Source organism: Sceloporus occidentalis, unplaced genomic scaffold (genome assembly GCF_023333645.1).
Source record: "Sceloporus occidentalis isolate IW3139 unplaced genomic scaffold, rSceOcc1.0.p SCAF_5, whole genome shotgun sequence".
Lineage (NCBI taxonomy): Eukaryota > Metazoa > Chordata > Lepidosauria > Squamata > Phrynosomatidae > Sceloporus > Sceloporus occidentalis.
In genome coordinates this window covers 175,750,354-175,773,627 of record NW_028316985.1, presented here as the reverse complement: position 1 = coordinate 175,773,627, position 23,274 = coordinate 175,750,354, and the positions used below count along the sequence as shown (strand labels likewise).

The window sequence follows — 23,274 nt, the reverse complement described above, 5'->3', positions numbered from 1 at the left end:
AATACCGGTTCCAAATTGCACGGAACTCCAGAGGCGATCTCAAATAGTTTTTGTAGCTGTATTCACAAAATAATCACACAGAAGGACTAATGAAATGAAAGTTTGTAACAAGGTTGAGGGAAGGCATTTTCTTACCAGTCAAGGTATGAGGGAAGTGACAGTGGCTCACAAGGCTGTCTGGCATGTCGGGGGTGATCAGTACGTCTCGAAAGGTCAGTATGAAATCCGACAGCATCCATCCCTGCCTCAATTTAGACTGAACCGATGTGTGAGTGCCAAGGCTGGCTTTTTATAGATTCTTGAGATTCCCCAAATCAATGGGATTTCCACCTGGTTGATGGTTTTAACTTCAATTATAAAAGGAGTATTTTTGGTTGATGGCAGTAAGATTGATTTAATAAAGCAGTAATAAGATTAGGACCACCCCAGGGTGTTTGAAATAGAATGGAGTATGGGAATATACCATGGGTGCTAGCAGAAAGATGGGCTTAACGCTTAGGCTAACAAACCTCTGTCACCTTTGAGAGGAAATGCACACAGCAGAGGGTGTGGAAAACAGCTGTACTTACATCCATTAAGTTACATGGGTCCTTGTCACATGCCCTCAGGTCTATGGGACCAGTCAGAAGTTTATTTAAATATCATTATCTGTTCAGCTTCATGCTTATGGCCTCTTTATTATAACAAAATGTTTGTATGGAGAACAAAGTTGTATGCAGTCCAACACAGAAGCCGATTCACATAACAGACCTTGTGAACAAGCCTGACCAAATATTTACACAGAAAAACGTTGCATCTAATAGACAAATATGGAGTTAGAAGCAGTTTTCTTGATAAGCTGTAATTTATTCAGTTTCCAAGATCCTAAGACTGACCAGTGACCCAATGTCTGGAATTCTGTTGGTTAGTCCCAATTAGAGTAGGCCAGTGATGGCAAACCTTTTAGACTGAGTGCCCAAACTGCAACCCAAAGCCCTCTAATTTATTGCAAAGTGCCAACACGGCAATTTAACCAGAATGCTGAAATTTTAGTTTAGGAAAAACAACTCAAACATTAACATATTTTGTCTTAAAACACAATAGCAGACTTTTCAATAATACATTTTATTGAAAGGTAATTTATATTTGGCATGTCTCTGAACAATTCAATGTGATTTTTGCTGTTGTATGCATGCTAATTTTTCTATCCTTGGCTCATACTTAAGTCAGTTTGAGAGCAACACATGCAGCACTCAAGTCATCAGATAGTCTGTTTCTAGTGTTAGACTCAATACAGTACAAAAGCAGAAAACAGCTGGCCACAAACGTAAGATGATCCAAACAAAGTAAGGAAAGCAATCCCAAGTGCTTTCATTGACTTAAATTGATTTGGCAGATAATTCCACACTTTAAGGATTTCAATTTCAGCACTAACCTTGCTCTCTGGTGTCATACTTTCTATCTTCTCAAGTGTGTAACGCAGGTCATAGAATTTATTTCTCCACATAGAGTTTTCCTGAAATTCAACAAGCTCCATTTCCAGATTTTCTAAATCTAACCAGTGTAAGCAGGAAAGATCAAGTTCTTTAAAATGGGTTTTATCTGGAGAAGTAAGAAAACATAGGGTTGTCTCCATCTTACAGAACTGTAAAAATCTATTATTGAAATTCACCTTCGCAGCTGCTACAATGCAAGAAAATTCTTTGAAGATTGTAGGACCATCTGCAAATGTTGTAGAATTTTCTAGATGCATTTTTAGATTTGGAAAATATTTCAGCTGCCCACTTTCAAGGTCTCTTTCAAAAATCTGCAGTCTCCTCTCAAATGTTTTGATATCACAAAACATCCTTTCTGCTGTTTTCCCTACACCCTCTAGTTTTTTGCTCAGTACATTGAAGTGTACTGTAAAATCTGTAAGGAACATGAGGTTGGCAAGCCAGGCCATATCAGTGAGCTGTGGATAGTCCTGCCCATTTTCAGTCATGAACAGCCTAATTTCATCCAGACAGGCTACAAACCTCTCCAGGACTCGTCCTCTGTTCAGCCACCGGACATTACTGTACATAAATAGTTATACTGTGCCTGAACCTCCTCAAGAAGTGCTTGAAACTGTTGACAGTTCAGAGCATGAGCCACAATGAAATTCACCATTTCTGTAACATCTTTGAGGACATCATCAAATTTTTTGCTGCTTTCCCTGCTATAAAGAGCGTCTTGATATGTAATACAATGGAACTGAATGACTTGATGTTTTGTTTCTTTGACAAAGAACTGTATGAAACCAGATGTTGCCCCCACAATAGAGGGTGATCCATCACTAGTAACTGAAACCACTTTCTCTGGTCTTATGTCTTGTGACAAAAAAGCCTCCATCACAGCATTGTAGATATCTATCCCTTGTGTTCTTTCAGGCAAAGACACCAGTTTTACCAGCTCTTCTCTCATGATGTCACCAACAGCATAACGTAAAATTATCCCTAGCCTTGCATGGTTGTTTATATCTATGGTTTCATACAAGCACATGGAATAACAGGCTGCCTTTTGTAAATCAGCGGTAAGCTGCTGACTAACATCACTTGCCATGCGCTGGACTCAATCCTCAACATCATTTCTGCTAAGTGGTATCTCAGAGATGTGTTGAATAATTTCATCTTTGTTTTGGAAATCATAAAAAAGTGAATTACTGCCAGACAGCATGGCTGTTTTGAAAATATCTCTCCATCAGAGAGGGACTCACTATGTTTTGCTATGCACAGCGACATGTGAAAACTGGCAAGGTACTGGGAATGATATTTCCTCAATTTCCCTTCAAGAAACTCTTTTCTTGCTGTTTGACCAAGTTTTGTAACACCTCTGTGGTTAGTCTCAAAGTGACGTCTGACACTTGATATCCAACACTCAACGCTTTCATTACACATAATACATAATGCTTTTCCCTTGCATTCAATCACTCCAAACGACTCTGTCCAGGTCTCTTGGAATGATCTTCCACCAACCATTTTTGCTTTTTTTGCTGTACTCATTTTTGAGTGTTTAAAGTCTTTGAGTCTATAAAAACACAATTTTAAAAAACAAATGAAGCACCCAATACAAATCTATTCCTATACCAAAAATAGCTAATACTATGACTGTTAGTACTTGTGCTGTACATGCATTGGGCCTACTTCTTGGGGATTATGAATAAATAAGATGAAGTGGAGGTATAGCGCACATTTCCTAAAACAGGAAGTGTGGAGATTTCGATCATCCTTACAAGATCTCATTTTCCCATTGGCAGGAGCCCAGGTTGGTTCCTATGGACAGCTGGGCGTGTGTTGTATGCCTTCAAGTAATTTCCAATTGATGGCAAACCCAAGGTGAGCCTATCCTATGTTTTCTTGGCAAGATTTGTTCAGAGGTTTGCCATTGCCATCCCCTGAGGCTGAGAGAATGTGACTTGCCCAAGGCCACCCAAGATGTTTTCTTAAGTTAGAAAGGACTGGAAGGCACCCAAGAGCAAGGACAAGGTTGCCTTGGAAGATCCTCCCCTCCCCACAACCCACGAAGACTCCCAGGGTTTTGCCTCAGGGAAAGTCAGATGGAGGAAGAGGAAAAGGGAAGGAAGGCAGTGATTGAAAGAGGGAATGAGGGAGGAAAGAAGAAAGGGATGGGGAAGGAAAGAAGGAGGAGGAGGGAAAGAAGGCAGTGTCCAGCAGGAAGGATAGGGCAGGAGAAAGAAGGAAACAAACCCGAAGGAAGTCTAAGAGGCAGAACCCTCCCTCCAGTCCATCTGGTGTCATCCGGTCACGGAGAGAGAGTTGCAGGCCCAGCTCCATCGGGTCTGGCCTGAATTAAGAAGAGCCCTCCCTCCTGTCCATCTGCCTTAGTCCAGGCCTCAGAAGGAAAGAAAAACTGCTGGACCTGATCCCCTTCCCCACCACCATTCCCTTCTCCTTTTGTGTCATGTTTTTTTTTAGATTGCAAGCCTGAGGGCTGGGAACCATCTAATTAAAAACAATAATAAAAATATATTTTATACCCCAATGCAGGTAGGAAGGAGGGACTGGGACCTAACTGAACCCTAACAGTGTTTCAAAAGGCTTTGACTTATAACAGCTCCCTCCGTGGGCATCAGGTGAACTCCAGCTTTGCCAAGGAACTGCAACCTTCTGCAGGTGTGCTTTGCCAAGTCTCTCTTGGGTGAGGGGTGCCTTCCTCTACCTCGGGGAAAACACTGTCACCATAAAGGCATGTCAATCATTTTAAACAGGCACAGAGTTAAAACTGAACTTTGCCATTGAAAACAGGCATGGATTTGACTTTGCAAACCTGCCAGAGACCATTGGCTCAACTATCTTCCTGGTGCGTCAGCCTAAAATTTAAGAGAAGCATGGAGCTAAAGCTAGGCTCTGCCATAGACCACTGGCTCAACTTTTGACCCATCTGGTGTGTCAGCCTATAACGCAAAAGGCGGTGATACAGAAAGGCTCCATATTATGGGGACCTCCTAAAGCATGTGGCAACAGACTACTATAGTTGAAGTAACAATAGGATTTAGATCAACAGGTCCCCACATAAACTAGTCTTTTTTGCTGTTTTAAATTAGACCATTCAAAGTTACCTGGTTATCCTGGAAGTGTCCCGATGCCTGAAAAACAGGGGAAATGTTTTGATCATATATTTTAAGTACTCTTTGTATTTTCTCTCCAAGCTGAATTATATTATATTCAAGAATCTGATAGAGAACTTTAAATGTGGTATCCTCATTTACAGAAATAATAATCACAGCAAATCATGATGTGAACAGCAAAGTTTTAATCATTGGACACCAGGGAAACAGCAGCAGAAATACTACCTGCAATGCTTAAGAGACTTACAAAAGTATGCTTAAATTGTGCTTTTTACAGATCACACATTAAAGATCCTGGGCAGGGCAATGGTTATGATCAGTAGTATGCTTTCATAAAAAGGGGGAAATGCACTCGTTTTCATGATACTCAATGAATGGGGGGGGGGGGGGTCTTCAAAAACATAAAAAGAACAGAAGGAAGTTTAACAACAAAAAACGTACCTCAGAGGTTTGGCACTCCCACATTCAAGGTTTGTCATTCCCAGATCCATTAATTCCTAAGTAAACAGAGAAAAAAGGTTAGAAACACTTTAGTCTTCTGCAAACTAAAAATGCTAGACCTATTTAACCTTATAGAGCACTCATTCCAAATGGTTATTCCAAGTTGAAATACTGACCGGTCAAATTAGGAATCATGCCCACTCACTTAGTGCTTGGAAATGTTTTACAACACTGTAAACCGGGGGTAGGCAACCTTTTTGAGCCGGGTTGCTGTCCCTCAGACAACTGGGGGGCCAAAGCCAGAAAATAAATAATTAAATAATTATTTAAAAATAATTCCTACATACACTGCACACATCATATTTTGAAGTAAAAAACAAAATGGGAACATATAAAATATTTAAATTGAAGAACAAGAACAAGTAAAGTTAAATAAACAAACTTTATTCAGTATTAAATAACGGTGTATTTTAATGAAGAACAAATTAAATAAACAAACTTAATTCTGCATTAAATAACAATATTTAATGGGAACTCTGGGCCTGCTTCTGGCTAATGAGATGGTCAATGTCTGGTTCCATATTTGTCACTGCTATTCGTAGCAAGTGATGCAAGTGTTCATCACTTAGTCTGGATCTGGCTGGCGCTTTCAGATGTTTCATCCGGGAAAAAGTCTGTTCACAGACAGAAGTGCTGCCAAAGATGGTTGCCATTTTGAGTGCATGGTTCCTGATATTACGGTATTTCTCAGAGGGGAGAGATGCATAGAAATTTAGAAGGCTGCTTGACTTGAACGCGTCTTTCAGAGAGTCACTACTATGCAGGTCACACAGTTCCATTTGGTAAATTGAATCCACATTTTCAATGTCAATAGAAAATGGGTTTTGGAAAAGCTGTATGTCCTGTTCATGGAGATGAAGCTCTTTAAATCTAGCTTGGAACTCGCTTTGTAACTTTTCCAGTGACTCCACACATGTTTTTGTTGGGAATGCAACCGATGGTTTTTCTGCTGACAGATTTTGAGTAGTTGGGAAATGGCTGAAACGTCCTTCATTCACTTGTTTGATGAGGAGGCCTAATTTTAGTTCAAATGATTTCACAGATGCATACATATCACTGATGAACTTCCCCTTTCTTTTAAGTTCCACATTGAGACCATTAAGGAACTCTGTTACATCTGTCAGAAAGGCAAGGTGCCATTTCCATTCTGCATCATTGAGCTCTGGTACTTCTTTGTTTTTGGAAACCAAGAAGGCTGCAATCTCTGGCAGTAAGTCATAGAAACGTCTCAAAACTTTCCCTCGACTCAGCCAACGCACTTCTGTGTGGTACAGAACATCTTCACAGTCAGCATTTTCCTCGGACAGAAATTCCTGAAATTGTCTGTGGTTCAAAGCATTAGCTCTAATGAAGTTCACACAAGATACCACAGTTTTCATAACAGAGTCCCACTTCAGTGATTTACTACACAGCGCCTGTTGGTGGATGAGGCAGTGTATGGCTATTGGCTGAGAATGGTTATGTTTTTCCATATCTTGGTTAATGCAAGCAATTACTCCTCCCTTAGACCCCACCATGCTAGGAGTGCCATCGGTTGTCACGCTGGCTAGTTTAGCCCAGTCCAGCTCCAAACCATTAACAGTCTGGCAAACCATTTCATAGATATCTTCTCCTGTTGTGGTCCCTTTGATGCTTTGCAGTCCAGCAAGCTCTTCTGTGACTTCGAAATTGTCATTTATCCCACGAATAAAAATCAGAAGTTGTGCAGAATCACGAACGTTGTTACTTTCGCCGAGTGCCAAGGAAAAATAGGAAAAGTTTTTTGCAGAGTTTTGCAATTGCTGCTTCAAATTGTCTCCCAGTTCTTCAACCCTTCGTGAAATTGTACGTGCTGAAAGACTCAGTGTATTAAATACATCGGCCTTTTCTGGACACATCACTTTGGCAACTCTAAGAAGGCAGTCTTTAACAAATTCTCCCTCCGTGAATGATTTGCCAGCGGACACTATTGCCTGGGCAACTTCATAACTTGCTCGCACAGATGAAATATTTTGCTGCTTCTGCTTCACAAAAATATTTTGCTGCTTCTGCTTCACAAAAATATTTTGCTGGCTTGTCAGTTTTGATATTTCATCTTTTCTCGCTTGTCCAACAAAACCATCATATGTATCTTTATGACGCGTTTGATAGTGTCGACGCAAATTGTAATCCTTGAACACAGCCACTGTATCCTGGCATATCAGGCACACAGCTTTCTCCTTGTGCTCGATGAAAAAGTAATCTTCTGTCCACTGCGGGTTGAATACTCTACATTCTGCGTCGATCTTCCTCTTAGCGGCAACCTTTTTGGACATCATTGTTACCTAGGAATACAAAATTGCTCTTAGTAAAGTACCTATATATATATATATATATACACACACACACACACACACACACAGAGCTACAAAAACAATATACCAGTACTTCTGAATAGTTTGAGAAGCCCTGGGCAAACCTATCATAGGTTGGCATAATTGGTTCCAAGGAGGGGTTGCCTTTGTCTTCCCCTGAGGCTAAGAGAGTGTGACTTGCCCAAGGCCAACTGGTAGTTTTCCATGGCCAAGCAGGGATTCAAACTTGGGTCTCCTATGTCTGAGACCCAAACCAAACAAAGAAAAAGACACAGTGTATTTATCGGGATATATATCCATATCCATAGATATATATATATATGGATTTTCCAGATATAATTTTTTATTCATCTTATCATCCAATTAAAAAAAATGCATTAACTGAAATACAAAAGACTGACATCTCAGTCAAACACCGCAATCCCAAAATGCACGAGCAAGTAATAACAATAATAATAATAATCGTTACCAGCATGGAAACTACTAGAAGGCAAGCCCACAAACAAGAAGGAATGCATGCACACTGTCTCAACCCAGAAAGGTGCACGCCCCTGTGATGGGATTTTGCACAGAGGTCACCCAGGACAAGTGATAATAATGATAATAGTAATAATAATAATGGCACCGCCATTTTGAACTTTAAATGTGGTATCCTCATTTACAGAAATAATAATCACAGCAAATCATGATGTGAACAGCAAAGAGTTTTAATCACTGGACACCAGGGAAACAGCAGCAGAAATACTACCTGCAATGCCAGTTCTTAAGAGGCTTAAAACAGTATGTTTAAATTGTTTAACAACAAAAAACGTACCTCAGAGGTTTGGCACTCCCACATTCAAAGTGTCTTATCCACAGATCCGTTAGTTCCTAAGTAAAGAGAGAAAAAAAGTTAGAAACACTTTAGTCTTCTGCAAACTAAAAATACTAGGCCTATAGAACCTTATAGAGCACTCATTCCAAATGGTTATTCCAAGTTGAAATACTGACCGGTCAAATTAGGAATCGTGCCCACTCACTTAATGCTTGGAAATGTTTTACGAGGCTGTAAACGTTAACTGGGCTGCCTTCAAAGACTTGAACGTTAGTAACAGAGAAAAGCTCAGCTGCACTAAACAGAGGAAGGGGCTGAAGCAACAGTACAAGCGCAGCTGCTATTTCCAATGCAAAGTCTGAGGAGGGGCCCCTCCAGGATTGCAAAACCAATGTTAAGCCAAGGAAATGTCATTAGTAGTAGGCCTAGCCATTCCTATTACAATTTGGGTTGGCCTGAGTTATAAAAGGCTCATGGCATCAGCACTAAGACAATGCTAACAGTAATAAAGCTATATTCATTCATTCATTCATTCATTCATAAAACAGCAAGCATGAGCTAGGAAACAAACCAGAGAATGGGATTTATAGCCCGCCTTTCTCCCTCAATGGGACTCAGAGAGCCATTCGTGAAACTGGTTGCAGAAGAATCACAAAACAACAACAACAACAACACTTGGAAAGCACACTATTCACAGTGGAAGAGTGAAATGAGACCAAGGGTGGATCTGCACTGTTGGAATCATGTAGTTTGACATCACTTTAAGTGCTATTGTTTTTTGTTTCCTTTCCGAAGAGCCCCTGGAGGAGGCCAGTGAGGGACAAGCCCCAAAATGCGTTGGGACGCAGCATGGCTACGTGTCCTAACTGCAAAGGAGGGCTAGGCACCACAAAAAGTGTAGGACATTCCAGGAAAATGTAGGACATGACACAATAAAAGCTGAAAGCGCTCATGTAAGTTTGTTTCCCATGTTTACTTACAGCTGCATTATATATTGCATGTTATTACCTCTTGGCTTGCAACAGACTTACAGAACCCTAAGCAAGACAAAGGCTGAAGGTTGCCCTTGAGCTCTCTGGCGGGGAAGGCGCAATGTCAACAAAAAACTACAGTTCCCAGAATCCCCCGCTGCAGAAGAGTACATATATATATATGTGTGTGTGTGTGTATGTGTGTGTATATATATATATATATATATATATATGTTTGTATGTATGGAGGCTTTCTCCAAGGAATAAAACTCACCTCGTGGAAAAAAAGGAACAAAGGCTGGGGATCAGAACGACGCGAGGGAACCGAAGCCGCCCTCAGAGGAAGAAAATGGCGCCTCTCCCTCATTCGACGGAGACCAACTTTCCCGGCTGCAGACCCTCAGCGAAAGAGGCTCTCCCGAAGCGCGCGCGCCATTATATCCTCCGCCCGCACTTCTCAGGTAGCCGCCTTCTCATTGGTCGGCTGCTTCCACGCGCCCCGCTTCTGATTGGCCGCCGCGGCTTTCAAGAACCGACCAATGAAAACAGCGTTTATAGGCGCTAAGAAAAAAAAGCGCGGTTCCAAACTTGTGGTTCTCCTCCTCTCAGCTCGCCGCCTCTCTTTTGCCAGGCTCGTTTCTGATTGGCTCAAAAGCGACACAAGGCGCCAATCAGAAATGAGCATAGAAAAAAAGAGGCGGGAATAGGATGGGGAACCGCCAATCGGAATGGGTATTATGTGAGAAGGCACCAATCAGAATGGGTATAGCAGAGAAGCGATTGTAGAGAGAAAAGGCGCCTCAAATGAGTATAGCAAGGGAGAGGCGGGAATGTGAGGGAGGAACACCAATGGCGGTTTTGGGGCAGCAGCAGTCCCACTGACTAGAGGCCACACAGCCATTTTTGCAGATCTCTTTGCATACTGGTCTTTACAGACTGACAGGGCTCTACCTTTGGAGCCTAAAATCCCAGAGGAATATAACACAGGCAGGATTTAAAAAAACAAAACACACACACATACAAAGAGGAAGCCATGCGCAGCTGCTTCAGTTACATAAGCCATGAACAGTCGACTGTGGGGACTAGGAAGTTGTGGCAACAATGTGGGCAAGGTGTGCTTCGAAGGGGGATTGGAAGGACTGCGACACAGAAGGCGCCCCACGGCCATCCATTCGGCATCCTCTGAAGATGCCAGACACAGACGCATGGCAAAACGTCAGGAGTAAACTCTCCTAGAACATGGCCACAGGGCTCCCCAAAACCACAAAAAACTATGGATGCCGGCCATGAAAGCCTCCGACTTCAGTCATGGAGTCATTTGGAACGAAGGGACAGAGGTGCTTCTGCAGCAGACGGCGTGGGGTTTAAGGAGGAACGTCACGTGAACAAAGCAATGGCAGAAGTGAACTTTGTTCGGCAACAAGAGTGCTAGATACATACGAGGTCCCAAACACACTGCAGAAATAGTTCAGTTCGAGACCGCTTCAATTGCCCTGGCTCAGTGCTAGGGAATCCTGGGAATTGTAGTTTATTGTGGCGCCAGAGCTCTCTCTAACAGAGAAGGCTAAATGTCTCACAAAACTAGTTTCCACAATCCCCTAGCATTGAGCCAGGGCAGTTAAAGTGGTCTTAGGACCACAGAATAGAGTCAAGAGCCCTCCACTCCAACTCTCCTGCCGTGCAGGAACTCACAATCGAAGCATCCAGCCCCTGTTTAAAGGCCTCCAAAGAAAGAAACTCCATCACTCTCTGAGGGAGTGTGTTCCACTGTCGAACATCTCTTACAGTCAAGGAAGTTCCTCCTAACACTGAGGTGGAATCTCTTTTCCTGTCTTAAACAAGTATTCCTGCTGTGCTAGAATTCAAAGATATAGCCATGTTAGTCTGTAGAATCAGTATGTAGAGAGATCTTGTAGCACCTTTGAGGCTCACTGAGAGAAAGAAGTTGGCAGCATGAACATTTGTAGACTTCAGTCTACTTCCTCAGATGCATTTGGTAGAGTGGAAGTCATATATGTATGTATATGCCATTGGTATGTGAGGCTGTCAATTCAAATTACAAATGAACTGGCAAATCCAGTTTTGCAATCCAGCCTGCACTGAGGGCAATAGATGAAGGTAGGGCACCACCATGAAGATGGAGGGCAGATAGTGTTGTAGTATTTCCGTTGTGTGTTTTGGACCTGAGAGAACAAAAGAGAACAATATATAAAACTAGAGGGGAGAAGACTGCAATGGTGCAGACAACAGATGAAATGGGTATGGGTAGGGTTGCCATAAGTCAGGACCTTCAAACTGGGGCAAATGTAGGACAAGATTTTCAAATGGAGGACACTTTTTTAAAAAATGGGGGACATGTGAAAAAAATTGCTGATTTTTAAAAAAATGTTAATATAAATGCATGTTTCTTAGGCATGATCAAAATGGATGACATTTTGGCATTATTCCTAGACAGATGGCTGAAATGTACTTCCCTTTCTGGCCAAACCTCCCCCCTCCATTCCAAAACACACACGACACACATTTGGGCATTTAACATGGCTTTATTTAACATGGCCTCTTGCATATTTCAGAGGCTTATTCCATAACCAGACCCTTTGGGTTTAACACTTAACATGGTTTAACATTTAACATGACTATGTTTAACATAGCCTCTTACATGTTTCAGTTGCTTCCATAACCAAACCCTTTGGGTTTAACACTTAACATGGGCATGCATATTTAACATATCAAGGTGGTTTAACAAGAAGTGGATGTGGATGGGCCCTTGGTTTCAGGTTTCTTGCACAAACTGTACTTCTCAGAAGTGTGTACTTTCGCAAGATACTTTGATTTTTCTTCGCTGCTCATTAGTTTGTAAAAATCAGAGCAACTTTCATTGGCCATGTTGTACTGTATGTCCAGAATGGCCCGAATAGATGGCAAAGCTAATCTGTTCCTCTCATCAGTCCACTGGGCATTCATCAGTGAGAAAACTCTCTCTACATTGGCATTATGCCCTGGAAGAGAGAAGTAAAACTGCACTACCTTCAGAAGCTCAGAATATTGTTCTTCCGAAACACAGCTTTTAAAAAATAAAACCCACTTCTTGTGTGCCAAAGTATCCGAGTCAGAATCTGTTTGAGTCTCAGACAGAAAAGCCTTCAGTTTTGTCAGCTGATCAAACAGCCTTCCTTCATCAATCTTACAACAACTATTTTTCCTTAGCCACAAAAAAGTACAATCTGCCTCTTCCCATGAAACTGATGACTAGAAGTAGCCAATCAAAATGTTTGAGTTCAGAGAGAGTCTCGCTCCATTTTGACAGATACTTCACACTTTCTTCATAAAATGACATAAATTCTTTTCTAATTGTTACAGATCTTGTTTCAGGTAGATCACGTAACAGAGTCTTTACCTTTGTGGACAGGAAAGCTTGACTATGCCTTTCATTCAGTTTTAATTACTTCCTCTAAAACCAATCTGACTTCATTCACTGAAATGTCTTTTTTCTCAATTTTGCACATTGCCATTTGAAAGAGACTCATTTGTGAATGTACAAACCAAAAATAGACCTCCCCAGCTTCATCAGAGAAAAAAGATGTAATATGAACTGGGCATGTATCGACAGACAAAAAATAGGTCTTCAATGGTTCAAACATCAGCAAGAACCTCTCAGTTGCTGGAAAGAGACTTAACCACCTAGTTTTTACACTATTCAAGAGATCATGGTATGTTGCATTCACAAACTCACAATATTCCATAAGTGATGCAGCCCTAACAGTGAATATCGAAAAATGATTATACACCCTCTCTATAGTAGCGTGAATATCGACAGAGATAGCAAACCCCGATTTGTATGGAGTTGTGCAAAATATGGGCAGGACACCCAACTCCAACAACTGTTCTGCCTAGCTTAGATTGCAGTTTGGTAAACACATTGTTTGTCCCCTGCCTTGACAAACCTCCAAAATTGGTGTTTGTATTGTCTCCCCCAAATGAGCTAATTTTCCCATCAATTCCTTGATGTACAACAACACTGTGAAGGTATTCTGAAACAGTGTCAGAAGTTTCATTCTGCAATTCCACCAATTCTAAAAGCTTTGACTGAACACCCTCTTCTTTGTCAAAGTACTGAACAATGGCTGGGAATATTTTATGGTAATTATGGTTGCTAGCATCTGTACTAACACCAATAAAACCACATTTGTCAAGGCTTTTCATTAACTCAGCTTGAATTAAAGGTGAAATTACATCATTTACCACTGCCTCAGTCTTTGTCTTTGAACTTGAAAAGGTTTTAGCTATTTTAGAGTCCTCAAAAATTTCAGACATCAACTTGCTTGTGCATGCTGTTGAATTGTATGATTGGTGATGCTTAACACTGTGGAAGGCGAATGTTACCTCTGCTAAAGCAACGTTTTTTGCTTCAGATTTGCCTGGTGGAAAAAATGATGTTAACTGCTTGGAGGCTGAAGCACATTTAGCAGCATTCAAATGCTTCGTGGTTGCAAGGTGAGGTGATGTCATTTCTCCCACCATGCGATATGGAAAAATAAGAGCTGTGAAAATGGGGAAAAAAATGATGTTACATAAGTAACATTTAGGGATGGAGTAATAATTAGTAATTTTCATTTCCACTTAGTTTATAATATGAACATACTTGCACAGAACACATGTTGCTTCGAATTCCGTGCGCCCCCGCTTTATGGATGGGAACTCTCTTGTATATTCCCCTTTAAACTTCGTCTTCCTCTTGGGATTGGGAGCCATGCCTTCAAATATGAAGATTCTAACAAAAACCACAAGGGCATATTTCAGTTGTCTGTTCATAGCTGTTGAGATTATGTAACACTGAGCCATGATGGCTAGTGGTGCAAAACAAGAATGTCCAGAGGTGGTGACATTGTTGATTAAGGTGTGGCAGGACCTCAATCCCCCCCCCCCCACACACACACACACAGACAGGACTTATAATATCATAATCACCACCACCGCTACAGTGTGAGAGAGCCACTGAGGCCGAGAGAGTGCGCCTTTCCAACCCAAAGTGTATTTCTATGCTTTTCAGACTTCTGTTAGTCTGAAAAGCCTAAAAAATACACTTTGGACTGGAAAGGCGCACTCTGTTGGCTCAGAGAGAACCAGATATGGATATAGATGATGAGATGACAGGGCTAGCTAAAATCAGAGTTCGGTCTGACATGAAGCCAGGCTGTATTCTGAATGTAGCACCCTGGTGTATGCTTAGAACTTGCTATGAACTTGATGTGATGGCTTAACTTCAGACAAGACAAAGGGTATGAAGACCTGGGCTTTTGTTAAACCAAGGTAAAGAATAGAGTGAGTCAATGCACCTACATCTGAACACAATCAAGGAAGGCAAACAGATGAATAGATGGCCAATGACTTAATCACTGAGCCATCAAGTGTGAGGCCAAAGACAAAGAATCTTCTTTTGGGGGTGATGGTTGTTCTTGTCTAGCAACTTCCAAACTTCCTGTGGGGATTTTCCAATCCTTTTCTCTAGGGCTCCTACCCCTTCCTTTGCAAGCTGACTACATGACATCCCTGCCTTGGAGAAATGGTGGTGCTCCTAGAGGTCGGCTTGGGGTCAAAGTGAATTCCACACACACTCCAAAATTTAATATAAATTGATATGCACTAACAAAGTCATTCTCTCTCGGCCTCAGAGATGGTGAGCCCAGCTTGCTGGTATTAATATCATCACCATCGCATTCATCACCTTTGCCAAATTGTATCCTCATATAGAAATATGTGAAAACAATTTGGCAAAGATGATGATGATGATGATGTGGAGGAGGCCCACTGTCTCTGAGGCTGACAGAGTGCGCCTTTCCAATCCAAAAGGTATTTCTATGCTTTTCAGACAAATGTTAGCATGAAAAGGGTAAAAAAATACACTTTGGACTGGAAAGTCACTATCTCTCGGCCTCAGACCCCTTTGGGTTACTGTGAAAAGATTTCCCCAAATGTCCCCTGCAGTGTGGATTTCAAATGTCTCGAACGCACACAACAGTAACAATCAAATGCTAGGGTACACTAAGATTATTATACAATACTAAGATATTAAACTAAAACACTAAACAGTAACTAACTAAAACACAATAGGACTTTGATGATCACACACACACACACATCCAAACTGTAATGACTGAAAAACTGTGGTACAAAACAAACTTTGGAAAGCACATATTCATAGTAGAAAAGAAAAAGAAGATAAAGTTCCACATGCTGTGATGGTCCAAAAACATTTCTTAAAAAGCCTAGAGAGTTTTGCCCAACTCTCTATGTATTAGAAGAAACCACTTTGATGGAGAGGGCAGGCTGCAGCTACAGACATTTATGGTAACAGCCTCTAAAGAAGGCAAACTGGTGACAATCCTAGAATCGTAGAGTTAGAAGAGACCACAAGGGCCATCTAGTCCAACCCCATTCTGCCATGCAGGAAATCTCAATCAAAGCACCCCCGAAACTCATTGGGCTTCTTAAGAAATACAAGTTTTTGGACCATCGCAAAGCCTTGATGGTGATGATACTGATACCAGGCTGATGGTATCAATATTATCACCATTGCCACAACAAGGCAGACCTCTGTTGTGAAATATTTTTTTATAAAATATATAAAATAAATAAAAATAAAGGGCCCTTTCCTTTCCTTCTTTGGGAAAGAAATTGCATGGTGTTAAAGCAGGGGTGCCCAACTTGGATAGGAGGTAGGGGCTGAAATTAAGGTCGGCTAGGCTGTTTGGGCTGCCCATAGGTTTAGGACAGCGAAATGTAGGACATTTAGTCAAAATGTAGGAAATTCAAGGAAAATGGAGGATGGTAGGCTGCTGTGGGTCTCTTGACAAATAGGAGAGCGAGCAGTGGCCAACTACCTGTCAAGTAATAAAAATTACAGGCTTCACTAATACTGATGTCCAGTTTAATCTGATCAACAATGATATTCAAGTAATTTAATACAGGGTTCAAAATGTTTTCTTATTAGCTACATTCCATAATATATGATCAATCCAGTCAGCCTTCCACATTTGCAGGCTTGATATCCAAGGTAATAGGATCCAGAAATATGCAAATAATAATCCTTTCACTATTTTCCAAGGGGTATAGGCCTGTAACTCTTCTGCCATCATCATTTTTTCCCCTGTAAATTTTTTGTATGACAACCAGTGTCATGTATGGTTTGAGCACTGAACCATGACTCTGGAGATCAGGTTTTGAATGCAAATTCAGCTATGAAATCCAGAGGGTGACCTTGACCATGTCACACTGTCTCAGCCTCACAGAAAGATGGCAAAGAGAAATCTTGCCAAAAAACCCCCATTTTTGAACCCCCATTTCTGTGAGGCTGAGAGAGTGTGACATGAGTCCTGAACAACTGGAAAGCATGCAAAAACACAGACACACCACAGCCATCAAGTTATACAAACACACCACAGCCATCATCCACACGCACAAATTTCTCCCCAATACACCTCTTGCAGGGTGACCAGTCCCCTGGGCCACAAAACTGACTCACACAGCTAGGTCTTTGGGTGCTAATAACCATAATATTGCCCTCGCTTGCTCCCCCTTGCCCTCCCTTACCCCCGCTTGCCCGCTGCTGCCCTCCAACCGCCTCAGAAGTTCCTTGCTGGCCCACGGGGAGCAAACAGAGGAGAACTCCTCCTCTTTAAGCTGGGCGGCCAATGGGGGCAGAGAGCTGGAACAGCCCCGCCCCCTGCCAGGAGTCACAGACTCCTGAAGCAGGGGGCGGGCTGTTCCGCTATTGGCCAGCCTGCCAGAGGAGGTCCAGCCTCCAATTGAGCCCTGCGCGTGCCTGCGCGGAGCTCTGGGGGCTTGCTTGGCAGCGGTGGCCACAAGAGCAGCTGAAGGAGCAGCCACACTGGTGGCGGAGGCAGCGGCTGCAAGAGCAGCCGAAGAAGCAGCCACATTGGTGGCCATAGGTAAAAGCAGCCAAAGGCGCCGCGGTGGCGGCGCCCTAACAAAACCCGGGGGGGCGCCCAGGACAAAGTCAAAACCGTGGCGGGACTGTGCAGAACGGTCCAAAAGCGGGAAAGTCCCGCCCCCCCGCCGGGATGTGGCAACCCTAGGTATGGGCCATAGCTTTTAGTGAAAAGACAGAAAAGGCTGCAGAAGCAACTCTGGCAACACTGAAGGTAAGGAACAAATGAAGGGAATGAGGTTAAGGCAGTGTGCCTATTCAACAGGGTGCATATCAGTGGACAAACCATACGGGGATAGAGAAACGAGAAGTTCAGTCTTTAGCATACTAAGACATTTTAGGACCTGGGAAATGGCTCCTGCCAGCTGATGCCTGTCATCATGTTCATAGAATCTGACCGTTTAAATAATAATAATAAAGCCCTTCATATCCCTGGTTACTGAAAGAAAGAAGGGAAAGTCCATTTGTACATAATAGTATAAACATTTTATTATTTTTTCCTTGTGATTTATCTGACATTTGTTTTTTACAATATAGAAAAAGTGTACTCTTTGAATAGGTCTAGTAAATATAAATTTAACTCTATTTAGATGTAAACCAGAACTAGAAAATTAATCCCCGCTACCCTTCCCTCTCAAAATCTGCTGACGTTTAATATGATACAAAAGCCTTCTGGCTAGGCACCTGCCAATCATTTCTGAAAGGGCTTTGATAGAATACTACCAAGCTCCAGCGAAATGGAGACAAATATGCTGCAGGTGTGCTCCATACATTTTCTCCCAGTATCTCCTGAGAAGTTGATTATTTTTACCAGCTTGTTCTTGAATTTAATGCAAATGACCAAGTTTAAAAACAAAAACAAGAGAGGTGGAAGAACCAAGCTAAGTACAAGGGAGAGCTTTTTCTAAGAGACAGGAAACTAGATCTTTGATTGCACCTTTTTCAAATCTTTTACACATAGTTCCATCATACATAATCTACAACTGGAATCCAAACTTCACAAAAGGTTTTCTGCACACTTATAAATACACATCACAAAAAAGGTGCGAGTTTGAATAAGACACAATATTTACAAAATTAAACAATTTAGTTCTAGCCAAAAGGATGCATTTTTTTAAAAATAACTTGATCAGGTATTACTTTATTCACTTACAGTAATTTACATTTATACAAATCTTTCATCATATGGATATTGATGTAATTAGTAAAAGGTGAATTCTCTCCACCTCTGAGTACTACAGACTTTATCCAATTAAGAGCTATGCTGGTAAAATATTCTGCAAAAATGAACATCTTCCCTTTCAGGATGTGTATGTGTAACCATGTGCGTGCATGCACAGATACATAATAGAATACATATGTACAGGTATATTGTGAAAAAATCCCTTTTAAACAATCGCAGCATAATAATTACAGAGCAGACTAAGATATTTAGGAAGTGCTTTGTAAAGTGAAACATGGAATTCATAACCATTCATGAAATTTATCCAACAGTTTGCTGTGCTAGAAAAACATGCAGACGTGTTTATACATTTTAATTGTATTTGTTAACAAATGTTCTTGCTTCTACGCACCTCCGTTCAAACAATGCAATTTCATCCTTTTTTCCTGTTCCACCAGGTAATCTCTAGGTCTAGTTTCCTTTTAATACAGTGTAAAGTTAACACACCACACTACTAAAATATATTTAAAATTTGGCTGAACTGAAACATATCAAAAATACATATGGGTTGCAGTTAATTTGGATACAGCCAATCTGAACAATTCAGGCCTCTGCTTTCTGCTAAAAGAAAGAAACAAAATTGGCGGATTTCCTCCCTCCTGAAACACCCAGATTTATATGACGGATCTTTTTTTGCTACGTGGGCAGATGAACAATTCCACATGAACAGTTCCACTTTCTCAATCCTCTCAGCCACAATCCAATGAAAGCAGATGCACTAAAGTACATGGAATTTAACAATTCCAAATGATTTAATACCATCCAGTGAACTGAGTACTGTATATTCTAGCCAGATCTGTATGTAACACACACCTCATCCTTAGAGAACTGCACCCTCAACACTTCAGTATTGAAACAGCACACATGCTTGGAGGCAATCTTTGACTCGTTTTATGTATTTCCACTGACAATGAGATCCTAAAAGCCACTTTCAGTGTGCTGAAGGGGATTCCTCCAATGCCAGTCACAAACTGACTGAGAATCTCCCTTCAAAAGGATCTTACCATGCAATCTAGTGTGGGAGTGAGAAATTATCCTTTTAGGGCAAGCATCTATAGTATGATCATTTGTGGGTCTTGGTCACTACCTGGGAATTAAAGAAAAGGTTAGAGTGCAGTGAGCAACAACATTTGTCATTATATAGGAATTAAAGGTAATCCTATGTTCCCCCTCTTTCTCATGCAATGTTAAAGAGAGTGACACAACAAATTCCTCTCTAGATGGTACATAAAACAAAACATTGGCTGCATCAACCCTTTTATATTAGCATACAGCCTAACATTGGATTTTTTTTCCAGCTTTATGCAGTGGAAGTACATGAAGCCAAATTTGAGATGCCATAAAATATTACTGTATTACATAATTACCCCTTATGTTCTCCTAATGAAACATATCTGGGGCGATTAAGGACTTACAAAGAATTTGTTTCTTGAATAATGGTAGCTAGCTCAAGAGAAAAAGCCAAGAAAGCTTTGCCTCCAATGGCCTGAGGGACGTCCAGGACGCAGCATAAATTTAAAAAGTCTCTTAGTTACATTAAAATCTGTCCAAAAATATTGGATATTTCCAAAAACCAAATAAGTGGGGTTTATTAAAATTTAGAGCTAGTATTACAATGATATATTGTTTTTTAAAAAAACAAAACAAAATTGTTTTATGATATTCTGAAGCTAAGACACAAGTTTTGACCCTGATTTTTATATATCAGTGTATATTTCCTTATCTAGCTCTGGTAATGCATTACTCTTAATTAATACAAGAAGTATTTCCACTGAAATCAGAACTGCAGCCAAGACAATTGACAGATTTGCATCTCTTTCTGAATTGCTTTTCAGCAAATATTTATCTTTATTGACTTTTGTTCACCACCAACTCATCCAAAGATGATCTACTCTTATCTATATGCTGATGCCAACAAAATCTGTGTTGCATAGCTGAGGGAATATGCTAGGAACATATGTCCAGGAATTTCAGTTAAATGTGCTCAAGAGATATTTCTAATAGACTTGGCAGTGTCCATTACCCCCGCACCCCACTATACAAAATTCAAAACTATACATTTCAAATAATAAGTTAAATTGTCTGAATAACATTTTCTAACAGCGAAAAGGGAGGAAGCCATCTAAAACTTGCACAGTTCTGTACAATTTTAGAGGCTGAGAATGGGGAAAATACACACTGTGTATGTTAAATAGAAGTTACAATGGTACATGTCATTACAAAGCTTCAATATTAACACACACCAACAAAAACCAAGCAGCACCAAGAATGAAGAATGCTGCTGTGAACCAAAGTGTCCATGTGCCTTTTAGTGTCCTGTTCAGACTATAGCTCATTTTCAGGAGTCAGCAGTTCATGGCACAAGGGTCACTTTTAGACTTCCCTGCTGAGTTAATGATTCTCATCAGACAACGCCCAAACTCCTCTAGAATCATCCGCTCTGCCGCCGCTTTTGATTTGCCTGCCTTCTCTGCCTGCTCGGCCTGCGCAAGTAAGCAGTCACACGTCGCATCAGTAACCTCCTTCGTCACAAAGGTAAAGGGCAACCTGGAAAGAAAATAACAAACTTGAGCAGCTGCATACAATAGAGTGGGGTGACAACCTAGATTTATTTTAGCCAAGCATCACAATATTGGTAAAGAACAAGAACAAGAGCCAGAGACATCCTTTAGCATGCCACTGTAATTCTTCAAACTGTGAAGTGCATGTTGCTGGGTACCTCTCTGAATAACATTATATAAGAAACTGCACAAAGTCAACAAAGTGGATGTGAACAGACCTTCCTCCTCCACTCGTGAGCACTGGTGCTGGCCTTGTCAACAGGTCTGAAATCTGTGAGGATAGCTTTGTTTTTGCAGCAGTTTGTTGCTGGACTCGTACTTCTGCAGCATCAGCCAAATGCATCAATGTCTTCCGCTCTGGGCTTTCCTCAAAGTTCTTGCAGCCAATGCATTTGCAAATTGAAGAACACATAATCTTTGCCTAAAAAAGTATTAGAATTTTTTAAAGTTGTATAACAATGTATTCAATTCAGCAGTCATAATTACTGTTTTTTTAGGATACCAGCCAGATAAATATGCCCTATTAATCCAAACAAACACTGTCATAATAAATTTTTGTTTTTAATCTCTCCGTACATTACTGTCAGAAACTGGAGATAATTTTGGACTTCAAAGAGGCACTGAATGTTAGGCCTAAAATAGTGTAGGTTAGAGATATATATCTCAGAGCCATTATACAGATGCTGCATGACTGAATCAGAGAAGAAAAATGATAATCAAAGGGGAAAGAAAGACAGTGTTATTACAAGTCTTACCTCATAACATTCACAATAGTTTTTGAGGCACCCAGACCGCTTGCAGTTACAACCTTTGCTATGTCGCCTATCTGATTCACCTTCTTTTCCTTTCCCTATTTTGGGCTTGAATGCTTCAGGATTTCTATCAAGGCAGGCCTAATAAGTCAGAGGCAAAGAAGTCCATCATTGTACATACAAGGAAAGTAAATGATGTTAGAACTCTCACGGTTCTTAATTTTTTAAAAAGTAGCTATCATGCCTCCCAGTCCCACTCACTCAAAGGTAATAAAATAAAGAGGGGGAGACTCTCTTTCAAGGTATCAATGACATTCTAAAATAAATTTACTTAGAATTTACCTTACTAGAGTATTCTTTTTAAAAAGTAAATCTTACCTTGATTGCTTTTTGTCTATCATTTTCATGGTCCAGGTTGTTGTAACAATTTGTACAGTTGCAGTTGTTGCAGAACTCACCATTGGCAAAGCAATCACAATACCTAAAAAAGAAAATCTCAGTGATGGTTGGAAAAGTATGCGTTTGTTCTTGACCACTTTATACAACTAGCCATATACAGCTAGACATTTCACAATGTCCAGACTCTCCAAATAGATGGAGAACCTGCTGCTTGGGCAGGTTGTGACACAGAGAATTGAAAGGGAACAGGGAATCACTGAATAGAAGGCAAAGGCAACATCCTACACCAGTGATGGCAAAACCTTTAGGGACTGAGTGCCCAAAATAAAACGCCTTCCGGCACCAGGTGTTAGCTGGACTTCCCGGGGGGGGGGGACTTCAGGGGTGGGACATCTGCTTTCTTTATCAGCCTAGCAACTATAAAGTAGATCCACTTGTGGCCAGTAGACAGAAGTGTTGCTTGCTCAGCCAGTCAAGCTCACTGATGGTTTGCCTCCAGGTGCAATGATTTACCCTGTTCTCAAGCAGCATGTAACATCACAAAAAATCTCATGCTACTATGATCATGGAGCTCATTGGTCCATGTGCAGATTGTATGTGTATCCTCTGCTGCTCAGTGAGATGAGATAACAATTTAGAATCCATAGGACTTAAGCTTTCCATTTGTTTATTCTCTTAACAGCCAGCTGCAATACATACATGTCATTGTTGGAAGGGAAATGGTTTTTTTAACATCTGAAGATGTTAACAGAAAGGATTATACTTACAGTTTAAGACACAGTGATTTTGTACAGTTGCATGGCTTTCTGGGACGATTTGCAGATTCAGAAGGAATTACTCTGCAAAACAATTATAACATCTTTAGGTATTTTCCCCTCAAGATAAAAAATGAGAGTAGTTACTATAGAAATGCAAAAGCTGTAATATGAGGGTGAGAAAAATATGGCCTTGGAGAGGCCATGTACAACTCCACAATGCTAAAATGTTGTCTAGCTTTAGGCTAGTGGTGAGAATTGTGTGGTCTCCAGACTTGTTCCACTTGCAATTCCCAATTCTGTGATGCTTGGCCCACCTACAGGTTGCCCTTTTTCTGGTGTAAATAAAAAAGGTGAATTGCAGGGATGCCCTGTATTGTTTAACATTTTAAAAAGAATTCAAAACCAAGAGTGGACTCCTGACACCTTT

General features: G+C 41.0%; 2 protein-coding genes across 9 annotated transcripts in view; both read right to left on the bottom strand.

Moving 5' to 3' along the window:
* Positions 1-1,085: 1,085 nt before the first annotated feature.
* Positions 1,086-9,643, bottom strand: LOC149313189 (general transcription factor II-I repeat domain-containing protein 2A-like). Of its 2 annotated transcripts, none has more exons than XM_089526211.1 (5): positions 9,482-9,643; positions 8,237-8,292; positions 5,030-7,392; positions 4,580-4,606; positions 1,086-3,027 (listed from the first exon to the last, which is right to left on the bottom strand). In XM_089526211.1, the coding sequence occupies exons 2-3, from the start codon at positions 8,258-8,260 to the stop codon at positions 5,554-5,556; spliced, it is 1,863 nt and encodes a 620-aa protein (XP_089382337.1). In that variant the 5' UTR covers positions 8,261-8,292; positions 9,482-9,643; the 3' UTR covers positions 1,086-3,027; positions 4,580-4,606; positions 5,030-5,553. The 2 variants fall into 2 exon arrangements, with proteins under 2 accessions (XP_089382337.1, XP_089382338.1); XM_089526212.1 differs by having other exon boundaries at positions 1,086-1,581.
* A 7,981-nt stretch (positions 9,644-17,624) lies between these two features.
* The window catches only part of LOC149313188 (protein lin-54 homolog), a 37,015-nt gene continuing 31,365 nt past the window's right edge, over positions 17,625-23,274 (bottom strand). For all 7 annotated transcript variants that reach the window (XM_089526202.1, XM_089526205.1, XM_089526206.1 and 4 more), the window contains 5 exons: positions 22,857-22,928; positions 22,069-22,171; positions 21,694-21,831; positions 21,157-21,359; positions 17,625-20,924 (listed from right to left, as the gene is read on the bottom strand). In XM_089526202.1, coding sequence (XP_089382328.1) covers positions 20,723-20,924; positions 21,157-21,359; positions 21,694-21,831; positions 22,069-22,171; positions 22,857-22,928 — 718 coding nt within the window. In that variant the 3' untranslated portion in view covers positions 17,625-20,722. The remainder of the gene's footprint in view (positions 20,925-21,156; positions 21,360-21,693; positions 21,832-22,068; positions 22,172-22,856; positions 22,929-23,274) is intronic.

Bases quoted from the DNA above. Each gene is read 5' to 3' on its own strand.
- LOC149313189 (XM_089526211.1), bottom strand. From the start codon at position 8,260: ATGTGGGAGTGCCAAACCTCTGAG. The intron at 7,393-8,236 runs GTACGTTTTTTG...TTGTATTCCTAG, and splicing joins GGGAGTGCCAAACCTCTGAG to GTAACAATGATGTCCAAAAA.